The sequence below is a fragment of the Bufo bufo genome, chromosome 1 (assembly GCF_905171765.1).
Source record: "Bufo bufo chromosome 1, aBufBuf1.1, whole genome shotgun sequence".
In the NCBI taxonomy this organism is placed as follows: domain Eukaryota; kingdom Metazoa; phylum Chordata; class Amphibia; order Anura; family Bufonidae; genus Bufo; species Bufo bufo.
In genome coordinates this window covers 233,496,195-233,517,426 of record NC_053389.1, presented here as the reverse complement: position 1 = coordinate 233,517,426, position 21,232 = coordinate 233,496,195, and the positions used below count along the sequence as shown (strand labels likewise).

Below are 21,232 nucleotides of genomic sequence, written 5' to 3'. Positions count from 1 at the left end.
TACCGGTATTATTTTTGTTCACATCTTGTATTGATCTTGGTAGACCTATTTTTTCACACTTGCTGTGATTTTCTTTAATCTTAATTTACTATCAAGGTCATTACTTGTACTTTTCATATACTTTCTATATCTCACATGCATTTCCATTGGATCTTTGGTAACTAGCAATTTCCGACCTGTCCATGCACTTGCACTTTATTGGATTTTTCCACTCCACCAACCTCATGAATTTTAAATGTTTTTAACTTAATTGTGTTGTGCCAATCATGTTTATACTGTAATTACTAATAAAATGATACATTAATTATGAATTGCGTGTGATCATTCCAATTATTCTACATTAAATCCATTTTTTTTTTGGTTCTATGTTTTGTCATGTATTAATTATTATTATTATAATATGGGGAAGTATTTTTGGCGTTTCATTTTAGTAATATACCCCATAATAACCTGTGAGGATCAGCCATTAGGAGGTCAGCATTGCCCCTAGTATGTGGAGAGGCACCATACAGCATTCAGGACGGTTGTCACTTTATGGCAGGCTGCAGTAGTCACCTGCGATGTGACCGGCTTTGATTTTGGTGTAGATGCAGGGTGTAACTGTACACCTCCGATCACTATACCCATACGCTACACGTTCCCCCAGAGTACATCACACAACCATGCGTTATTTCTTCGTAGTTTTGGTCTCTTGAGGAAAGAACAGGTTAAACTCGACACATGCTCCATGAAAGAATGTATTTGACATATCAAAAGCAAATGGCCTTGGGGGCTGGGGTGTTTACAACAGTCACACCACCCCCTGCTGGGCACCCTCCCCCATGACTGCCCCCAAAACAAAGCTCAGCACCATGACAGGGAGATGTGAGGCCCGACCACCTCCCTGCAAATGTTCTTATGAAACTAGAATCACACTGAATATGCCGCTTCTGGTACCCGGGCAGCTTGGAAAGTATGTGACCCCAGGACAGGCCCCCATTTAGATTTACCTCTGCTCAGATCTGCAAAGAAGTGATACAGACCACAAATATGAGCCCTCATGCACACAACTGTAGTTTCGGTCCGCATCCGATCCGCTTTTTTGCGGATGAGATGCAGACCCATTCATATCAATGGGACCATAAAAGATGCGGACAGCACACCGTGTGCTGTCCGCATCCGTATGTCCGTTCCGCTGCCCCTCAGAAAAGATAGAACATGTCTGACTTTTGTCTGTTTTATGGATCTACGGACCACAAAAAACGGATACGGTCATCTGCATGAGCCCATAATAGAAATCTCTTAGGCTGGGCTTACACCGGGGGATGGATGGTCGTGTGGTTGTTTTCTGTAGATTTTCTTGCATGGCTCCTCCAGGACCCGTGTGACAGGACTGCTGATGAGAGAATGCAGGGTCTGGGGCTACTTTACAGGTCCCATCTCACCCCTATAATCAGCCCTGCAGCTGCTGCGCTGCACCTGGGATCTCCCAGTTGGCCTTGTGGTAACGAGCGCACAGTACAAAACAGGGCGAGGAGTTTACACGAGCGGAAGGGAGGGCGGGTAACATGATGATGGAATAAGATAGCAATACTATGGGTGGTGCAGAGGGTTACAGCCTCGTAGGACATATCTGCGACATAGGTTGGGGCACCAACCTGATTCTGTTTGACCAGCCAACGGCAGTCGTCATCCAGCCAGCACCTAGGACTCAAATCTAGTTTATAAATTAGGCTACTTTCACACTCGCGTTTTGGGCGGATCCATGGATCTGCAAAAACGCTTCCGTTACAATAATATAAATGCATGCATCCGTTATGAACGGATCCATTTGTATTATCTGTAACATAGCCAAGACGGATCAGTCATGAACTCCATTGTGTCAAAGAAAACGGATCCGTCCCTATTGACTTACATTGTGTGTCAGGACGGATCCGTTTGGCTCCGCTTCGTCAGGCGAACAGAAAAACAGCGTTTTGGTGTCAGCCTCCAGAGCAGAATGGAGACAGAACGGAGGCAAACTGATGCATTCTGAGCGGATCCTTTTCCATTCAGAATGCATTAGGGCAAAACTGATCCGTTTTGGATCGCTTGTGAGAGCCCTGAACGGATCTCACAAACGGAAAGCCAAAACGCCAGTGTGAAAGTAGCCTTATATGTCAGCTATTTTCACACTAGCGTTAGTGTGATCCGGCAGGCAGTTCCGTCGTCGGAGCTACCTGCCGGATCCGCCGATCAGTGTGACAACTGACAGCATTTGTAGACGGATCCGGGTGTGGATCAGTCTACAAATGCATTGCAAGAACGGATCTGTCTCTCCGCTTGTCATGTGGATGGACGGATCCGTCTTGCAGTCTTTTTCACAGTTTTCCCGGTCTGCGCATGCGCAGACCGGAAAGACGGATCCGGCACTAATGCAAGTCAATAGGAATTCATGCCGGATCTGGCATTCCGGCGACTGATCAGGCATTTTGGACGGACATAATACCGCAGCATGCTGCGGTATTATGTCCGGCCAAAACGCCTGACAGTGACTGAACGGAAGGCATACTGATGCAAACTGAACGGATTACTCTCCATTCAGAATGCATGGGGATATGCCTGATCAGTTCCTTTCCGGCATAGAGCCCTTTTGATGGAACTCTATGCCGGAAAAGAATAACGCTAGTGTGAAAGTACCCTAAGAGATATTGGAGTTACTGGATTTAAGCACCAACACAACAAGCTACAGTCAAGTAGAAAATATACATACCCCAAACATCACACTATTCTTGAAAAAGAGTTAAGCGCTATTAGAAAGCAACAATGTTCGCAAAAATGAGGAAGATTGAAAATATTCGTAAAAGGGAACAAAACATACAACAGGTAACGGCATTAATTGGATCTGGCAGCAAAAGAACAGCTCCCCTAGTGGTCAGTTAAAAAGCAATTACAGCATTGTGTGGAAATATTTATAAAAAGGTATCTATCATTTCAGAAAACTTTTCCCAATGGGAAATCGAGCTAGTACTTTGCTCACATTGATTAAAATGGTGACAGGTCCTCTTTAAAGGGTTTCTCGGCTGATCACAGGGTGTACCTGTGCCTAGACCTCCTGTGATCAGCTGTCGACTGTGTGGGAACCTGGCAGCAAGTGTTCAATTTCTCTACAGCGCCTCCACAGGGGAAATGAAGAATTACAGTTGTCTGTCCATGTAATGGTAATGCACAGTCCCCCAAAGCGAGAGATGATTAACTGGCTCTTAAAAGAGGGAACATTTCCTCCTAAAATTTCTCAATTGAAATTCAGCTTGTTCAAAATACACTACTCACAAAAAGTTATAGGAATATTTGGCTTGTGGGTGAAATTTCAGGTTGAACCTAAAATGCACTCTAACCTTTACAGGTGAACTTAGTGTGACCTTCTCTAAACTTTTGAATGCACATGTACAACTGTTCAATGTTTCAGTACTTTTTGCACAACTTACAGTTCTCTAACAAGAAGCTTAACAGTCCTCCTCATCATGCTGTTCACATTTTATCATGAGACCAAGATGACACCTAACAATTGATCAACAGTACCTCGCCATTGTGGAACTTCAGGCAGGATGTTCTCAGACGGAAGAGGCCACTGAGCTTAGAGTGTCACAGAGAGTATCTCCAGCAGGTTGTAACAGAGATAGGGCCACGGCCGTTGAACGGGTCCACCATTCGGGAGATGCGGTGCGGAACGGAGGGCATACACTACTTTTTAGCGGTATGGACAGTCGGATGCGGATCACGGACCCAATTCAAGTGAACGAGGCCGCAATCTGCATGCGGCGGCCCCACGGTCGGTGCCCGTGCATTGTGGACCGCAATTTGTGGTCCGCAGAACGGGCCCGGCCGGCACACGGTCGTGTGCATGAGCACATACAGAGAGACTGGAAGAGTCACAGAAAGGCATAAAAGTGGACGTCCTTTGGTCACATCCCACACTGATGACTGCTTTATTGTGAGCAATGCCCTGCAGAACCGGATGATGAATGCCACACAACTCCAGGCACGTTTAAAAGAGGCACCCAACTGTCACATCAGACCATTTACATCAGTGTGGTCTGCGTGCTAAACTACCTGCAAGGTCCATACATTTCACCCGAAAGCCAAATATCCCAAACTTTTGTGAGTAGTGTATTTCTAAGGGCACATAACCACGTCTAAGTGTTTTGCAGTCCACAAATAGCGGATCTGTAAAACACGGATGACGGCTGAGGGCATCCAGCTATTTTTTATTTATTTTTTTACTCCTGCAGAAATGTCAATTTTTTCGCCCGGGCCGCAGAACTGACTTATGGAGATGAATGGGTCAGAGTCTGATTCGCAAAAAATGCAGATTGGATGGGGACCAAAACTATAGCCGTGTGCATGAGCCCTAAGACTAGATATCAAGCAATATGGCTGCCATTACAGCTCAGCAGGGGTTGTCACCTAGCTATTGCCAATTCTGTGAAATTATGCACTAGTTAGGGTAATTGTTGGGCACATTATCAGGAACGAATATTATTATGAACAATGGACAATAATCTGCCCATGTAAATGTGCTGCCAAATACCCGATTTAATATGAATCCATCATAGTAAATCAATGTTTCTGGGCAGAAGATTGTGCTGTGTGAAAAGCCATCTCCTGCCGAGAAACAACAGATCTGTTTAAGGGCTCATGCACACGACTATAGCATGTTTTGGGGTCTGCAAAACACGGATACCGGCCGTGTGCATTCTGCATTTTGTGGAACAGAATGTCCGGCCCATAATAAAATAAAGCTATTATTTTCCGTAATGATGACAGGAATAGGACATGTTCTATATTTTTGGGGGTGCAACTAAACAAACGTGAATGGTTCCACATCCGACCCCCAAAAAAATGCGGATCAGATAAGTCCAAAAAATATGTTCATGTGCATGAGCAATAGCAGTAACCATCACCCGTCTCCACACAGCGGGTCTGCAATTTGCGGGCAACGGCTGTGTGCACCCCGCATCACGGATGCAAACCCGTTCTCTTAAATGCGTCCGCAATCTACACCGCAAAAAATAATATGTTCTATTTTGTTTGTGGTGCGGAAGGATCACCGACCCATTCAAGTTGAATAGGTCTGGATCCGTCTGTGGAATCCGCACGGATGTTGCCCGTGCATTGGGGATCACAAATTGCATGAGATTTATTTGCAACTGAGGCTCCAAATAAGGCCTCATGCACACGGCCGTTGTTTGGGTCCGATTCCGAGCTGCCGTTTTTGCGGCTCGGATGCGGACCCATTCACTTCAATGGGGCTGCAAAAGATGCGGACAGCACTCCGTGTGCTGTCCGCATCCGTTGCTTCATTCCGTGGCCCAGCAAAAAATAACTAAAAAATAGCATGTCCTATTCTTGTCCGTTTTGCAGACAAGAATAGGCATTTCTACAATGGGCCGCCCGTTCCGCAAATTGCGGAAGGCACACAGGCGGCTTCTGTTTTTTGCGGATCCGCAGTTTGCAGACCGCAAAAAAAAACGGAACGGTCATGTGCATGTAGCCTAAGGCCCCCTGCACACGAATGTGAATGCGGGCCGCAATGCACAAACACAGTCCGTGGGGCAGCCACAGCGGATTGCGGACCCATTCACTTGAATGGGTCCGTGATCCGGCCGTTCCGCAAAAAGATAGAACATGTCCTATCTTTTTGCGGAACGGAAGTACGGGACAAAACCCCACGGAAGCACTCCGTAGGGTTCCGTTCCGTGCTTCCGTTCCGCATCTCCGGATTTGCGGACCCATTCAAGTGAATGGGTCCGCATCTGTGATGCGGAATGCCCACGGAACGGCACCCGTGTATGGCGGATAAGCAAATGCGGTCCGCAATACGGCAACGGGAAGCACACGTTCGTGTGCAGGGGGCCTAAACCTGATGCAGATATGGGCATAGCCTTATGGCTGTATTAGACCTGCAGATGAGCATTATGATAGTCAGGAAGGAAGCGTTTCTTCCAGACAACTGCCTGCTCTTCAGTGAAGGAGGCCCCTGCTATTACATGTAGTGATCTCCTCCACAGTATGGGAAGGAGTGATCGCTAATACCATCACTCATCCCCAAACAGAATCATTCTTTGCCGGCAGCAGACCACGATTAGACAGCACGATCTGCGGCCGGCAAACAATGATTTTTTTTTAGCCTGCATAAGAAAAAAAATTCAATTTGCTCGTTCATCGGGTTTTTGGCGGCACTTTTACACGGCAGATCATCACTGACGAGCGTTCCTATGAATAGCCAACCCTATGCAGGTCTAATACAGCCCTTACACTCATGGGATGTCCCAATACGATGGTCACTGAGGACCTTGTTTTTCTGTAGTTCTGCAGATTCAAGGAGTGTGAAAGGTCTCCAGTGACCACTTTGTTCCCTCCATGCCACAGTCAGTACAAGAAATTAAAGCTGCACTACAGTGAAAGGGCCCTACAAACAGCTCTCTAAAGCTCAGCTCCTGGATCAGAAGGCTGGGATACTGAGGCTTAGGCTCCTTTTACACTGGCGCTTTGGCTTTCCGTTTGCGAGATCCGTTCAGGGCTCTCACAAGCGGTCCAAAACGGATCAGTTTGCCCTAATGCATTCTGAATGGAAAAGGATCCGCTCAGTTTGCATCAGTTTGCCTCCGTTCCGCTTTGGAGACGGACACCAAAACGCTGCTTGCAGCATTTTGGTGTCCGTCTGATGAAACTGAGCCAAACGGATCCGTCCTGGCACACAATGTAAGTCAATGGGGACAGATCCGTTTTCACTGGCACAATAGAAAACGGGTCCGTCCTCCATTGACTTTCAATGGTGTTCAAGACGGATCCGTCTTGGCTATGTTAAAGATGATACAAAACGGATCCGTTCTGAACGGATGCAGACGGTTGTATTATCTGATTATTGTCATGGACGGATCCGCACAAAACGCGAGTGTGAAAGTAGCCTAAAGTCTAGTCACTGCACAATGCAAGTTTCTGCATAAATCCGGAGACATTCGCTGTGTGCTCTGTGGAGCAACTAGAACCTCAGTCCCTGGACTACGTCAGCAGAGGGAGGAGAGTGGGCGTCTCTGCTCTACAAGAAAGCGCTGGAGTCGCCCCCTCTTCTCTGCCATAACACAAAGCCACGTGCGTGCGCTCAGCACCAGCAGAGACCTGGGATATTAATGTACAGCTCGGAGGCACTGCATTACTGCCCAGTAAATATTCACATATATAACCACATAGTATCTCGGCTTTCACCAATTACTCAATGTGCTTTAATAGAGAGTCATTCGCAAGCTCCTGTGACTACTTAAAGGGCCATTTACCCTACAGTCTCGAGCTTATAAACAGTGCAGAAGTATTATAAAAGAAGTGGCTCATCTCATGACACCTGGCTAGAAATGCCTCTGGAGGTCCTCAGCACTGGAGACGTGTGACAAAGTAGTAATCATGGGGGGTAGGGAGGTTTCTATACATCCTGCCAGTCAGCCACTACCCAGCCTGCATATCTATGGCTGATTACAGGGAGCAATAGCGGTATTCACTTACAGCGTGAAATGGGTGATGACCAAGGACAACATCTTCATGGAATCTGTGTATGTTCTTGCCATGTTTGCGTAGGTTTCTGCCCACACTCCAAAGACATACTGATCGGGACCTTAGACTGTGAGCCCCATTGGGGACAGCTTGGTGCTAATGTCCGTAAAGCGATGCGGAACATAGTAGCGCCATATAAAAGTGGATAAAAGAAATAAATAACTGAACAGTAGCAGAAATTCCACAACTAGTGTTGAGCAAACTTGTGTTTTAAGTTCGGCGTCTAAAGTTCGGGTTATCGAAGAATCGCGTTATGGATTCCGCTACCACGGACCATAACTTATGGTCCGTGGTAGCGTAATCCATAACGCGATTCTTCAATAACCAGAACCCGAACTTTAGACGCCGAACTTAAAACACAAGTTCGCTCAACACTATCCCCAAACTGAATGCTTCTGCCATGCTTTATGTGACCTGAGCCCTGCCCAGCCAGCAGAGGCAAGACTGCAATAAGACCCGTATGCTCTGAAACGCCAAAATCCCGGCTGACGTAAGTTTGGCACAACTCAAAAGAACCATGGAACAGCTGCACTGCAACAAAGAGGACCCCGACAATCAGGTGACTTCCTCCGAAATAAACCTGAATGGTGCTGAACCCTAAGAGGTCAGGGTCAAAACAACCGAAGCTGGCATAAGGCGCAGAAAGTGACGGCAAGTGATGGGTTAATCGCGCCTCTCCTGTGTCACTTATCAGACCCCAAACTCCATTTACACTACAAACAGCTTCACATTATCCTGCAAAGTGTCGGGAGGGGGGACAAAGACTTCTGCAAGAGAGGGGAGGAGGTGAGACCTCCTGACAGGCTGGATATTCAATTAACCCCCTCAGGGACAGGGCACGTGGCCAGACAGGGGTGACAACCACGTAGATTTGATACAAGTTATTGTCTGTTGTCACACTGTTAAACTTCCATCCCACCGTTCATGTACATTGCTAGGAAAGATGGGTGACGACAACCAATATGGCCGTCATGGCAGCGCTTGTCAGACAGGGCTGGATGAGAAAACAGGCAGCAACTCGACAGTAAAGCAGAAAAAGGAACCCCGGAGAATAGAATGGGAGTCAGTTTTTACCCAGCTTTTCCTTGACAGGATAGGGGAAACCAGAGGTAGCAAAGCCCTGCAGGCCTGAATGAGTTAACTGAGACAGACGCCCGCAGCACAGCCCAAGATGCCATGCTGCCCCTGGAAGACACAAAGTCCAGAGAACAAAACAAACAGAGGGGTTTCCCCGGAGTGAGAGACCCCCGCCCGCCCCTCTCCAGGCGCAGAACAAAACCTCTCCATTATATCCAGCAGACTGCATCCCAAAAGACAGTACAGGGGGGGAGCAGCCACACCATCACCAGCTGAAGCCTGCACGTACTAAAATCATCCCCATAGATTGTCAGCTCTTGGGACAAGATACACATTCATTTTAAAGCTACCAGTAATAATAAGACTGCAAGTTTCCCCCATTACAGCATCCACATAGGGGGGCACTCAACTTTCCCATACCCCTGAATGGCATATGGTCTAATAATGAGGCCACCATCACTCATGTGAAGTCTGTGCCAGTAGTCCTGTTTATACCGTACAGCTTTCTGAACATCACCGGTGATAGGCAGATTAGTCATTCAGGAGTCTGGAAAAGCTGGGTGACACCCAGATGACAACCCGATAGATGGTTGTAGATTAGAATTAGAGCGGATCCCCGATCACCTCCGGCTAACATTAGATTCCAATAATGTGAAAAATCCAAAATTCTATTATAAAGTTGAACTGAAAATTATTCGGCGAAACCACGGATCAATCTGCTGGTGGTGGCGGATGACACTTGACCCATCCATAGCCAAGTCACTGTCAGCCATGCGCCAACATTTTGATTAACAGTAGTTAACGATAATTCACTATTAATTAGCGCCTTCAGTGACATCATGGAGATGACAAATATACCCGCGAATCCGTTTATTCTGATCAGATCACTCTACTGAATTCATCATGGCAGCCAATGGGTTAAAAAGAAGGGGGCAAATATCACACTTGCCTGGAAAAGTAGGTGGGCTTTACAGTTAATGGGTGGTCACTAAACCATTCAGAAGCCTCACCCAGATGTCACCCACAAACCTGGAAGCCAAGCAAATAGTGTACACCCACAAAACCAGAGCATGCCCAGCAATGGGCAGGCCAAAGACATGGGTGTGGGGCATGTACCAGGTGACACCGCAAACAATGGGGCAAATGTGAGGAGGTGGGTCTCCTGGAGTGACCCCTAACCCAAGACAGGGGGGAGTAGAATATTACAGAGAGAGGAAGTTTGGGGTCATGCTGGTCCCCAGCAAACTTCCCTGACAACCCCTCCCCCCAAATACTGCCCCCTGTATGACCCCAATATCTTTCTGCCTGCCACACAGGCCCCCCTCCCACTGTCATTAGTGACTCCTGAGCTTTGATCACCAAGCCCCAAATCCTGACAGCACTGCGACCCCCCATCATAAAACACTTTCCCAAACTAGTGCTCCAAGGTGAGAGGCGGTACAACAAACTACTCCCCACACCAGGACCCCCAATAATCAGGAACTACCTGCACCCCATTCTACTCCCAGCACTGGAAGGAAGGGCTCCGTGCACCCCAGGGGTGGGGGTCCTCAGGAGGTGCATCATCTCCACCCAGTATACAGGGACTGGGGAATCCACAGGACCGTTACTCCCATCATCTTCAGCTACATACGGTTATCCCCGGCGGTTACTCCCATTCAGCAAACAGTGGATTTTGGTTCCGAACTTTCCATCCATCCAGGATCCGGTGACCTATTTTCGGGCTCCCACCCAGGACTCACCTCAATCTCGAAGTCGGGCAGCCTGAAGGCGGTGCGGAACAAGGAGCAAAAGTGGGCGATAGCCGGGACCCGCCAGCACGAGCGGAGCTCACCCAGGGCACCGTCCGGGGGCATCCCGAGGGCAGCACCCTGTGCCCGGACACAGCGTGCGGGATCTTCAGCCACAATGTGAGCCCCGACCGGGAAGAACAGATGGGGGTTGGGGGAGGAGCAAGAGGCGTGGCACCGCCCACTGCGCGATAACTCAGCCCTCTGAAGGGACACGCCCACCCCACCCTAGTACCTCGGAGAAAATACTAACAATGCTTTAATAACAATCATCACAGTAATAATACTACTGATGATGAGCTCATATTATAGCCATAATAATACTAGTTACCAACCTACCTAACACTAACAATACCATGGCCAATAATACTACTGATAATAATCCCCTAACACTAATCAAATAACTGCTAACTACCTCCCTAATAATACTGCTGATAATCTGCCCAACACTAATACCATTCATTAATAATAATCCCCAAAAATAATAATATTACTGATAATGATCCCCTAATGCAATAATAATACTGACAAGAGGCAGTAAGGGCACTTTCACACTAGCGTTTTTCTTTTCCGGCAAAGAGTTCCGTCACAGGGGTTCTATACCGGAAAAGAACTGATCACTTAGGCTACTTTCACACTTGCGGCAGAGAGATCCGGCAAGCAGTTCCGTCGCCAAAACTGCCTGCCGGATCAGGCAAAATGTATGCCAACTGATGGCATTAGTAAGACTGATCAGGATCCTTATCAGTCTTAAAAATGCCTGATCAGTTGAAAAAATGCATTGAAATGCCGGATCCGTCTTTCCGGTGTCATCCGGCAAAACGGATCCGTCATTTATTTTTTTCACCTTTTTTTCAGTCTGCGCATGCGCAGACCGGAAGGACGGATCCGGCATTCCGGTATTCTGAATGCCGGATCCGGCACTAATATATTCCTATGGGAAAAAATGCCGGATCCGGCATTCAGGCAAGTCTTCAGTTTTTTTAGCCGGAGATAAAACCGTAGCATGCTGCGGTTTTCTCTTTTGCCTGATCAGTCAAAAAGACTTAACTGAAGACATCCTGATGCAAACTGAACGGATTACTCTCCATTCAGAATGCATGGGGATATGCCTGATCAGTTCTTTTCCGGTATAGAGCCCCTGTGACGGAACTCTATGCCGGAAAAGAAAAACGCTAGTGTGAAAGTGGTGACGTCACTCCGGTCATCACATGATCCATCACCATGGTAAAAGATCATGTGATGACCGGAGTGACATCACCACAGGTCCTTTTCCTGCAATCAGCAAAGAAGGAGACAGAAGAGAAGCCGGACTGCGCGAGCAAGTGGATTAACCCCTTAAGGACCGGGCTCATTTTCACCTTAAGGACCAGGCCATTTTTTGCAAATCTGACCAGTGTCACTTTAAGTGCTCATAACTTTAAAACGCTTTGACTTATCCAGGCCATTCTGAGATTGTTTTTTCGTCACATATTGTACTTCATGACACTGGTAAAATGAAGTCAAAAAAATTATTTTTTTTGCACAAAAAAATACCTAATTTACCAAAAATTTGAAAAAAATTTGCAAATTTCAAAGTTTCTGTTTCTCTACTTCTGTAATACATAGTAATACCCCAAAAAATTGTGATGACTTTACATTCCCCATATGTCTACTTCATGTTTGAATTGTTTTGGGAATGATATTTTATTTTTTGGGGATGTTATAAGGCTTAGAAGTTTAGAAGCAAATCTTGAAATTTTTCAGAAATTTACAAAAACTCAATTTTTAGCGACCAGTTCAGGTCTGAAGTCACTTTGCGAGGCTTACATAATAGAAACCACCCAAAAATGACCCCATCTAAGAAACTACACCCCTCAAGGTATTCAAAACTGATTTTGCATACATTGTTAACCCTTTAGGTGTTGCACAAGAGTTATTGGCAAATGGGGAGGAAATTTGAGAATTTCATTTTTTTGTCTAATTTTTCATTTTAACCCATTTTTCCCACTAACAAAGCAAGGGTTAACAGCCAAACAAGATTGTATCTTTATTGCCCTGACTCTGCCGTTTACAGAAACACCCAATATGTGGCCATAAACTACTGTACGGCCACACAGCGGGGCGTAGAGGGAAAGGTGCGCCGTTTGGTTTTTGGAAGGCTGATTTTTATGGACTGGTTTTTTGACACCATGTCCCATTTGAAGCCCCCTGATGCACCCCTAGAGGAGAAACTCCCTAAAAGTGACCCCATCTAAGAAACTACACCCCTCAAGGTATTCAAAACTGATTTTACATACGTCGTTAACCCTTTAGGTGTTGCACAAGAGTTATTGGCAAATGGGGATGAAATTTGAGAATTTCATTTTTTTGCCTAATTTTCAATTTTAACCCATTTTTTCCACTAACAAAGCAAGGGTTAACAGCCAAACAAGATTGTATCTTTATTGCCCTGACTCTGCCGTTTACAGAAACACCCCATATGTGGCCGTAAACTACTGTACGGGCACACAGTAGGGCGTAGAGTGAAAGGTGCGCGGTTTGGTTTTTGGAAGCCAGATTTTGCTGGACTGGTTTTTTGGCACCATGTCCCATTTGAAGCCCCCCTGATGCACCCCTAGATTAGAAATTCCATAAAAGTGACCCCATCTAAGAAACTACACCCCTCAAGCTATTCAAAACTGATTTTACAAACTTTGTTAACCCTTTAGGTGTTGCACAAGATTTAATGGAAAATAGAGACACAATTTCAAAATTTCACATTTTTGGCAGATTTTCCATTTTAATATTTTTTTTCCAGTTACAAAGCAAGGGTTAACAGCCAAACAAAACTCAATATTTATGGCCCTTATTCTGTAGTTTACAGAAACACCCCATATGTGGTCGTAAACCGCTGTATGGGCACACGGCAGGGCGCAGAAGGAAAGGAATGCCATACGGTTTTTGGAAGGCAGGTTTTGCTGGACTGTTTTTTTTTACACCATGTCCCATTTGAAGCCCCCCTGATGCACCCCTAGAGTAGAAACTCCAAAAAAGTGACTCCATTTTAGAAACTACGGGATAGGGTGGCAGTTTTGTTGGTACTAGTTTAGGGTACATATGATTTTTGGTTGCTCTATATTACACTTTTTGTGCAGCAAAGTAACAAGAAATAGCTTTTTTGGCACGTTTTTTTTTTTGTTATTTACAACATTCATCTGACAGGTTAGATCATGGGGTAATTTTATAGAGCAGGTTGTCACGGACTCGGCGATACCTAATATGTATACATTTTTTTTTATTTATGTAAGTTTTATACAATAACTTCATTTTTAAAACCAAAAAAATGTTTTAGTGTCTCCATATTCTAAGAGCCATAGTTTTTTCAGTTTTTGGGCGATTATCTTGAGTAGGGTCTCATTTTTTGCGGGATGAGATGACGGTTTGATTGGCACTATTTTGGGGTGCATATGACTTTTTGATCGCTTGCTATTACACTTTTTGTGACGTAAGATGGCAAAAAATGGCTTTTTTTACACTGTTTTTATTTTTATTTTTTTACGGTGGTCATCTGAGGGGTTAGGTCATGTGATATTTTTATAGAGCCGGTCGATACGGACGCGGCGATACCTAATATGTATACTTTTTTTTTATTTATGTAAGTTTTACAGAATGATTTCATTTAAAAAAAAAAAAAATCATGTTTTAGTGTCTCCATAGTCTAAGAGCCATAGTTTTTTCAGCTTTTGGGCGATTATCTTGAGTAGGGTCTCATTTTTTGCAGGATGAGATGACGGTTTGATTGGTACTATTTTGGCGTACATGCGACTTTTTTGATCACTTTTATTACCTTTTTTGGGAAGTAAGGTGGGCAAAATTTCAATTTTCTCATAGTTTTTATTTTTTTATTTTTATGGCGTTCACCGTGCGGGGAAAGTAACATGACCATTTTATAGATCAGGTCGTTACGGACGCGGCGATACCTAATATGTGTAGTTTATTTTATTTTTTTAATTTTTATTCAGTGATAAATGGTTTTTTTTTTATCTTAACTTTTTTCACTTTTTTTTACATTTTTGTGACCCAGACCCACTTGGTTCTTGAAGATCCAGTGGGTCTGGTGTCTGTATAATACAGTACAGAACAATATATATTGTTCTGTACTGTATTTTACTTACACTGAACAGATCTATGCTTTTAGCATAGATCTGTTCAGCACCATGGACAGCAGGACGCCTGAGCAGGCGTCCTGTTGCCATGGGAACCTTCCCCGTCTGCTCAGAACTTCGCAGACGGGGAAGGGTAAGCACGGGGCTGAGGGGGGCTCTCTGGGGGCTCTCTCCCTCTCCATCGGGGGGCTGCAAAGGCACAGCAGCCCCCCGATGGAGAGGGAGGGAGCTCCCTGACGATGACAGTTAACTTTTTCCATACAGCGGTCCGTACGGACCGCGGTATGGAAAGGGTTAAACGGCTGACATCTTCACAGATGTCAGCCGTTTATACCAGGGTGCCAGCAATGTGCTGGCACCCTGGTACAACCACTAGACACCAACGATCGTTCATGGGGAGGCGGGCGGGGGATCGCGATCCCGCCTGCCGCACCGCCCGCCTCCCGCAACGCCCCCACCGCCTGCGACACCCCCCCCCGCACCACCCGCCGGCATCAAATCATGCAGGGGTGCAGGGGGGGGTGAAAAATAATGATTTTAGGCACTCTAAAGTTTCTGATCCCCGCGGTCAGGGACCGCGGCGATCAGAAACTGCAAAAAGCGCAGCAAACCGCAGGTCTGAATTGACCTGCGGTTTGCTGCGATCGCCGATACGGGGGGGTCAAATGACCCCCCCCTGCATTGTTACGGGATGCCGGCTGAATGATTTCAGCCGAAATCCCGTTCCAATTAACCCCTGGGGCGCCGGAATACAGATTTTAAGTCAGGACGTACCGGTACGTCCTGGGTCCTTAAGGACTCGGGAAATAGGGCGTACCGGTACGTCCTAGGTCCTTAAGGGGTTAAGGTGAGTTAAATTTTATTTTTATTTTTTTAACCCCTCCAGCACTATTGTACTATGCATTCTGTATTCAGAATGCTGTTATTTTCCCTTATAACCATGTTATAAGGGAAAATAATACAATCTACACAACCCCGATCCCAAACCCGAACTTCTGTGAAGATGTTCGGGTTTGGGTACCAAACATGCCGATTTTTCTCACGCGCATGCAAAACGCATTACAATGTTTTGCACTCGCGCTGAAAAATTGTGCATGTTCCCGCAACGCACCCGCACCTTTTCCCGCAAAGCCTGTGTGAAACCAGCCTTACAGCATCTCCTATTCTTATCCAAGTCCCAGATGAGAAAAGCCTATGCTTTAGTGCAGTCTAATATTTCCTGTACTCAGCTCTGTGACAGGTCCAAAAAGATGAATGGAGCGGTATTGTACATGCTCAATCAAGCATTCAAATGGGGGACATGGATCCCCCATTCTGGTCAGTAGAGGTCCCAGCAGTTGGGCCCCCAACAATTTAACAGTTATCCCTTATCCAGTTGAAAGGTAATAACTTGTTCTAACCAGAATACCCCGTTAAAGGGGTTCTCCAGGATTTATAAAATGTTGATTTAACATCAACTTAGTAAGATCGGCTGTATGAAGAGGCTGTGGCCCTCTGTGAACGCTTTGGTTTCCTCCTAGGTCAGTGACATAATGTTCATTGGTCCCGTGGCTTAGGTGCAGCTCAATCCCATTCAAGTGAATGGGGCTGAGGTACAATACCAAGCACAGTCGCTATACAATGTAAGGCTACATGCACACGACCGTATGTGTTTTGCGGTCCGCAAATTGCGGATCCACAAAAAAAAAACGGATGACATGCGTATGCCCATCTGTTTTTTTTGCAGATCCATTGTAACAATGCCTAAAACGGACAAGAATAGGACATGTTATATCAGTTTTTATGTGGGTGGAGCTTAATGGAATGGGAGGGCCTTGTAAATCTGAACCAGTCTTTGTTTTTTTATTGCTACTTTTTGTCTTGAGACAAAGTCAGAGGTGGATCCAGCAGGAATGTATAGGTCTTTTCATTATATTTCCCATTAGTTTTGACTCTACCTTTGGTTTTGATTCAAAACACTGTGTGAAAAACTTTGATATTTGAAAAAAATTAAAATTGTGTGCGTCAAACCGCCCTAAAATTAGTACAGTGCTTCTAATACTCTAATACTGATACTACTGGTAACATCCCAATACTGAAAATACTATTGCCCCGGGTATACAAACATTTCTGAAAATAACAATTTATAGGGGTATTCCAGTTACATCAAGTTATCCCTTATTCACAGGATAGTGATAACTATTAGATCGGTGGGTTTCTGACCATTGGGACCACAATCATAAGGGGCCTGTAACCCACAGGGGTCCCCAAAATGAATGTAGTGGCAAGTTGAACATGCACACTGCCAGTCCATTTATTTACGGTATATGGACTGCAGGAGATAGTGGAGTTCAAGCACTTGGCTATGTCTGGCAGACCCATGAAAATGAATGGAGCAGCAAGCCGAACATACGCATTTTGAGATCCTCAAGGGGTTACGGGACCACCCTTTTTTGTGATCGGTGGGGTCCCAGTGGTTAGATCCCCACTGATCTAATAATAACTTCATATAACTGAAATACCCCTAGAACAAGCATATAGAACAAAAGAAATGGTACTGTACAGTGTCAATATACATAAAATAAGAGTAGATACTGAGAATTACACCCAATATACAGGACAGGAGAAGTGGTACTGTGCAGTGTGTATATATACAGAATAGGAGCAGATACTGAGAATTACACCCAGTATACAGGACAGGAGAAGTGATACTGTGCAGTGTCCATATATACAGAATAGGAGCAGATACTGAGAATTACACCCAATATACAGGACAGGAGAAGTGGTACTGTGCAGTGTCCATAGATACAGAATAAGAGCAGATACTGAGAATTACATCCAGTATACAGGACAGGAGAAGTGGTACTGTGCAGTGTGCATATATACAGAATAAGAGCAGATACTGAGAATTACACCCAGTATACAGGACAAGAGAAGTGGTACTGTGCAGTGTGCATATATACAGAATAAGAGCAGATACTGAGAATTACACCCAATATACAGGACAGGAGAAGTGGTACTGTGCAGTGTGCATATATACAGAATAAGAGCAGATACTGAGAATTACACCCAGTATACAGGACAAGAGAAGTGGTACTGTGCAGTGTCCATATATACAGAATAAGAGCAGATACTGAGAATTACACCCAGTATACAGGACAAGAGAAGTGGTACTGTGCAGTGTCCATATATACAGAATAAGAGCAGATACTGAAAATTACACCCAGTATACAGGACAGGAGAAGTGGTACTGTGCAGTGTCCATATATACAGAATAAGAGCAGATACTGAGAATTACACCCAGTATACAGGACAGGAGAAGTGGTACTGTGCAGTGTCCATATATACAGAATAAGAGCAGATACTGAGAATTACACCCAGTATACAGGACAAGAGAAGTGGTACTGTGCAGTGTCCATATATACAGAATAAGAGCAGATACTGAGAATTACACCCAGTATACAGGACAAGAGAAGTGGTACTGTGCAGTGTTCATATATACAGAATAAGAGCAGATACTGAGAATTACACCCAGTATACAGGACAAGAGAAGTGGTACTGTGCAGTGTCCATATATACAGAATAAGAGCAGATACTGAGAATTACACCCAGTATACAGGACAAGAGAAGTGGTACTGTGCAGTGTCCATATATACAGAATAAGAGCAGATACTGAGAATTACACCCAGTATACAGGACAGGAGAAGTGGTACTGTGCAGTGTCCATATATACAGAATAAGAGCAGATACTGAGAATTACACCCAGTATACAGGACAGGAGAAGTGGTACTGTGCAGTGTCCATATATACAGAATAGGAGCAGATACTGAGAATTACACCCAGTATACAGGACAAGAGAAGTGGTACTGTGCAGTGTCCATATATACAGAATAAGAGCAGATACTGAGAATTACACCCAGTATACAGGACAAGAGAAGTGGTACTGTGCAGTGTCCATATATACAGAATAAGAGCAGATACTGAGAATTACATCCAGTATACAGGACAGGAGAAGTAGTACTGTGCAGTGTCCATATATACAGAATAAGAGCAGATACTGAGAATTACATCCAGTATACAGGACAGGAGAAGTGGTACTGTGCAGTGTCTATATATACAGAATAAGAGCAGATACTGAGAATTACATCCAGTATACAGGACAGGAGAAGTAGTACTGTGCAGTGTCTATATACAGTATACACAGGGCCGTCTTTAACGCGGGGCAAAATGGGCAGCTGCCCCGGGCCCAGTTGCTCCTGGGGGGCCCAAGGCAGCTGCCTCTTGAGCCCCGCTGGCCACAGGTGACGTGGGGGGCGTCGGCAGGGCACAGGGAGATGAGCGCTTCCATTGTGGAAGCGTTCATCTCCATAGTCATCTGTATCGCCGTCCTCAGGACAGCGATACAGATGGAAGTGCTGCGGCAGGGGACGGAGAGGCGTCTCTGTTCCCCGTTCCTCTGATAGGCACTAGGCCTGCAGCCTATTAGGAGGCCGATGCAGGTGGCGTGATGACGTCATCGCGCCGCCTGAGCTGTAGAACGCGGGACACAGGCCAGAAGAGGCCTGCATCGCATCGCTGCCAGCCTGATGGAGGTAAGTATAATTTTATGGGGGCACTTGTTACTGACACATGATTGGGGAGCATCTATGGGGGCACGTGTTACTGGCACATGATTGGGGGGCATCTATGGGGGCACTTGTTACTGACACATGATTGGGGAGCATCTATGAGGGCACTTGTTCCTGGCACATTATTGGGGGGCATCTATGGGTGCACATCTTACTGGCACATTATTGGGGGGCACTGTGGGGGCATCTATGGGGGCACTTCTTACTGGCACATTATTGGTGGCACTTTTTACTGGCACATTATTGGGTGGCACTATGGGGGCACTTCTTACTGGCACATAATTGGGGGCACTATGGGGGCATCTACTGAGGCCACAAAGAAGGGGTATTTTATATGGGGCAAGGGGGAGAGGAACACTATGGGGGCTTCTACTGAGGACACAAATAAGGGGTATTTTATATGGGGGGTTCTGTATAGGGGTATTTTATACTGGGGAACATTATGGTGGGTACTATGGGGAAGGGGAGAGAGGAGTACTATGGGCTCATCTATGGGGGGCATTAAGAAGGGGTATTTTAAACTTGCAAATTATGGGGGACACTGAGGGCATCTACTGGGGCACTATATATGGGGCATTTTATACTGGTACATTATGGGGGGCACTAGGAAGAAGGGGGGAGAGGAGCACTATGGGGCATTTACTGGGGTCACTATATAGGGGTATTTTATACTGGCACATTATGGGGACATTAGCTCAACTGGGGGCATTAAAAAAGGGTATTTTTTGCACTGACACATTATAAGGAGAATTATTACTACTGGGGGGCATTATGATGGGCTTTATTACTACTGGGGGTCTATGGGGAACATGATTACTAGTATGGGCACTACGAGAGCATTATTACTTCTGGGGCACAGTGGGGACATGTTGGGGGCACTGTAGGAGCATTATTACTACCATGTGTGCTCTAGCAGAGAATTATTCCTATTGGTGGGACTTTTGGGAGCACTATTACTGTGGGGGCACCTTGGCACAGTATCAGCTTACCACAATTATTTTTGGGGGATGTTATGTTTACACTATTAATGTCAGGGGCACTATTTGCTGGGCTTAGTTATTCTAGGACACTGTATGCCAATAATTATTGAAGGGCACTATCTGCATGGTACTACTATTATCAGGGGGTTTATCTGTTTCTGCAGTATAGTATTGGGGAGCATAGCGGCACAGTATTCTGGGTGGTAGGATGATTTGTCCAGAAGATTGGAGGATGATGGAAAAGTAGTAAACTAAGATTTTGTTTGTCAAACTGTAGAGACGAGAAATGGCTGAAAAATGGTGGTCTGGTCTGAAGGTCTGAAAGGAAAAGATGAGGAAAGAGAACATCTACATCAAAGAGACGTCACTGGATGTAAGAGGTATGTGGCGCTGTATTACCCTGTATGTAGGGGTGGATGGAGGGGTTAGTAGTACAGTACTATCTGCACATTGAAAAAAAAAAAAAACTAAGCGGCAACATACTATATATTTGTGTCAGAAGTTGTGCTTTTTTAAGTTTTAGAATAATGATACATCCATTTTATTTGATACTTTTGTGCTGATTCTTTTTTTCCCCCTCTATATTAAAGGAAACCTGTCACCGGGATTTTGGGTATAGAGCTGAGGACATGGGTTGCTAGATGGCTGCTAGCACATCCGCAATACCCAGTCCCCATAGCTCTGTGTGCTTTTATTGTGTCAAAAAAGCGATTTTATCTATATGTAAATTAACCTGAGATGAGTCCTGTATGTGAGATGAGTCAGGGACAGGACTCATCTCAGGTTAATTTGCAGATGTATCAAATCATTTTTTTTACACAATAAAAGCACACAGAGCTATGGGGACTGGGTATTACGGATGTGCTAGCGGCTATCTAGCAACCCATGTCCTCAGCTCTATACCCAAAATCCCGGTGACAGGTTCCCTTTACAGGACACCATAGTCCCTTAGAACCACAAAAGCTAAACGTAGTAGTTCTGGTGTCTATAGCATGTCTCTGCAAGCTTTTTAAACTAAACACTGCCTTTTCAGAAAAAGGCATTACTGCCTAGGAACACCTCTAGTGGCCACTCATCATCATTAA

The 21,232-nt window shown here is 45.3% G+C and overlaps 1 protein-coding gene across 1 annotated transcript in view; it reads right to left on the bottom strand.

The window, feature by feature from the left end:
* Window positions 1-10,499, bottom strand: part of LOC121001380 (cat eye syndrome critical region protein 2) — a 57,389-nt gene extending 46,890 nt beyond the window's left edge. Inside the window, exon 1 of the mRNA XM_040432455.1 lies at window positions 10,386-10,499. Within this exon, the coding sequence (XP_040288389.1) occupies window positions 10,386-10,499 (114 nt within the window). The remainder of the gene's footprint in view (window positions 1-10,385) is intronic.
* Between the last annotated feature and the right edge of the window lie 10,733 nt (window positions 10,500-21,232).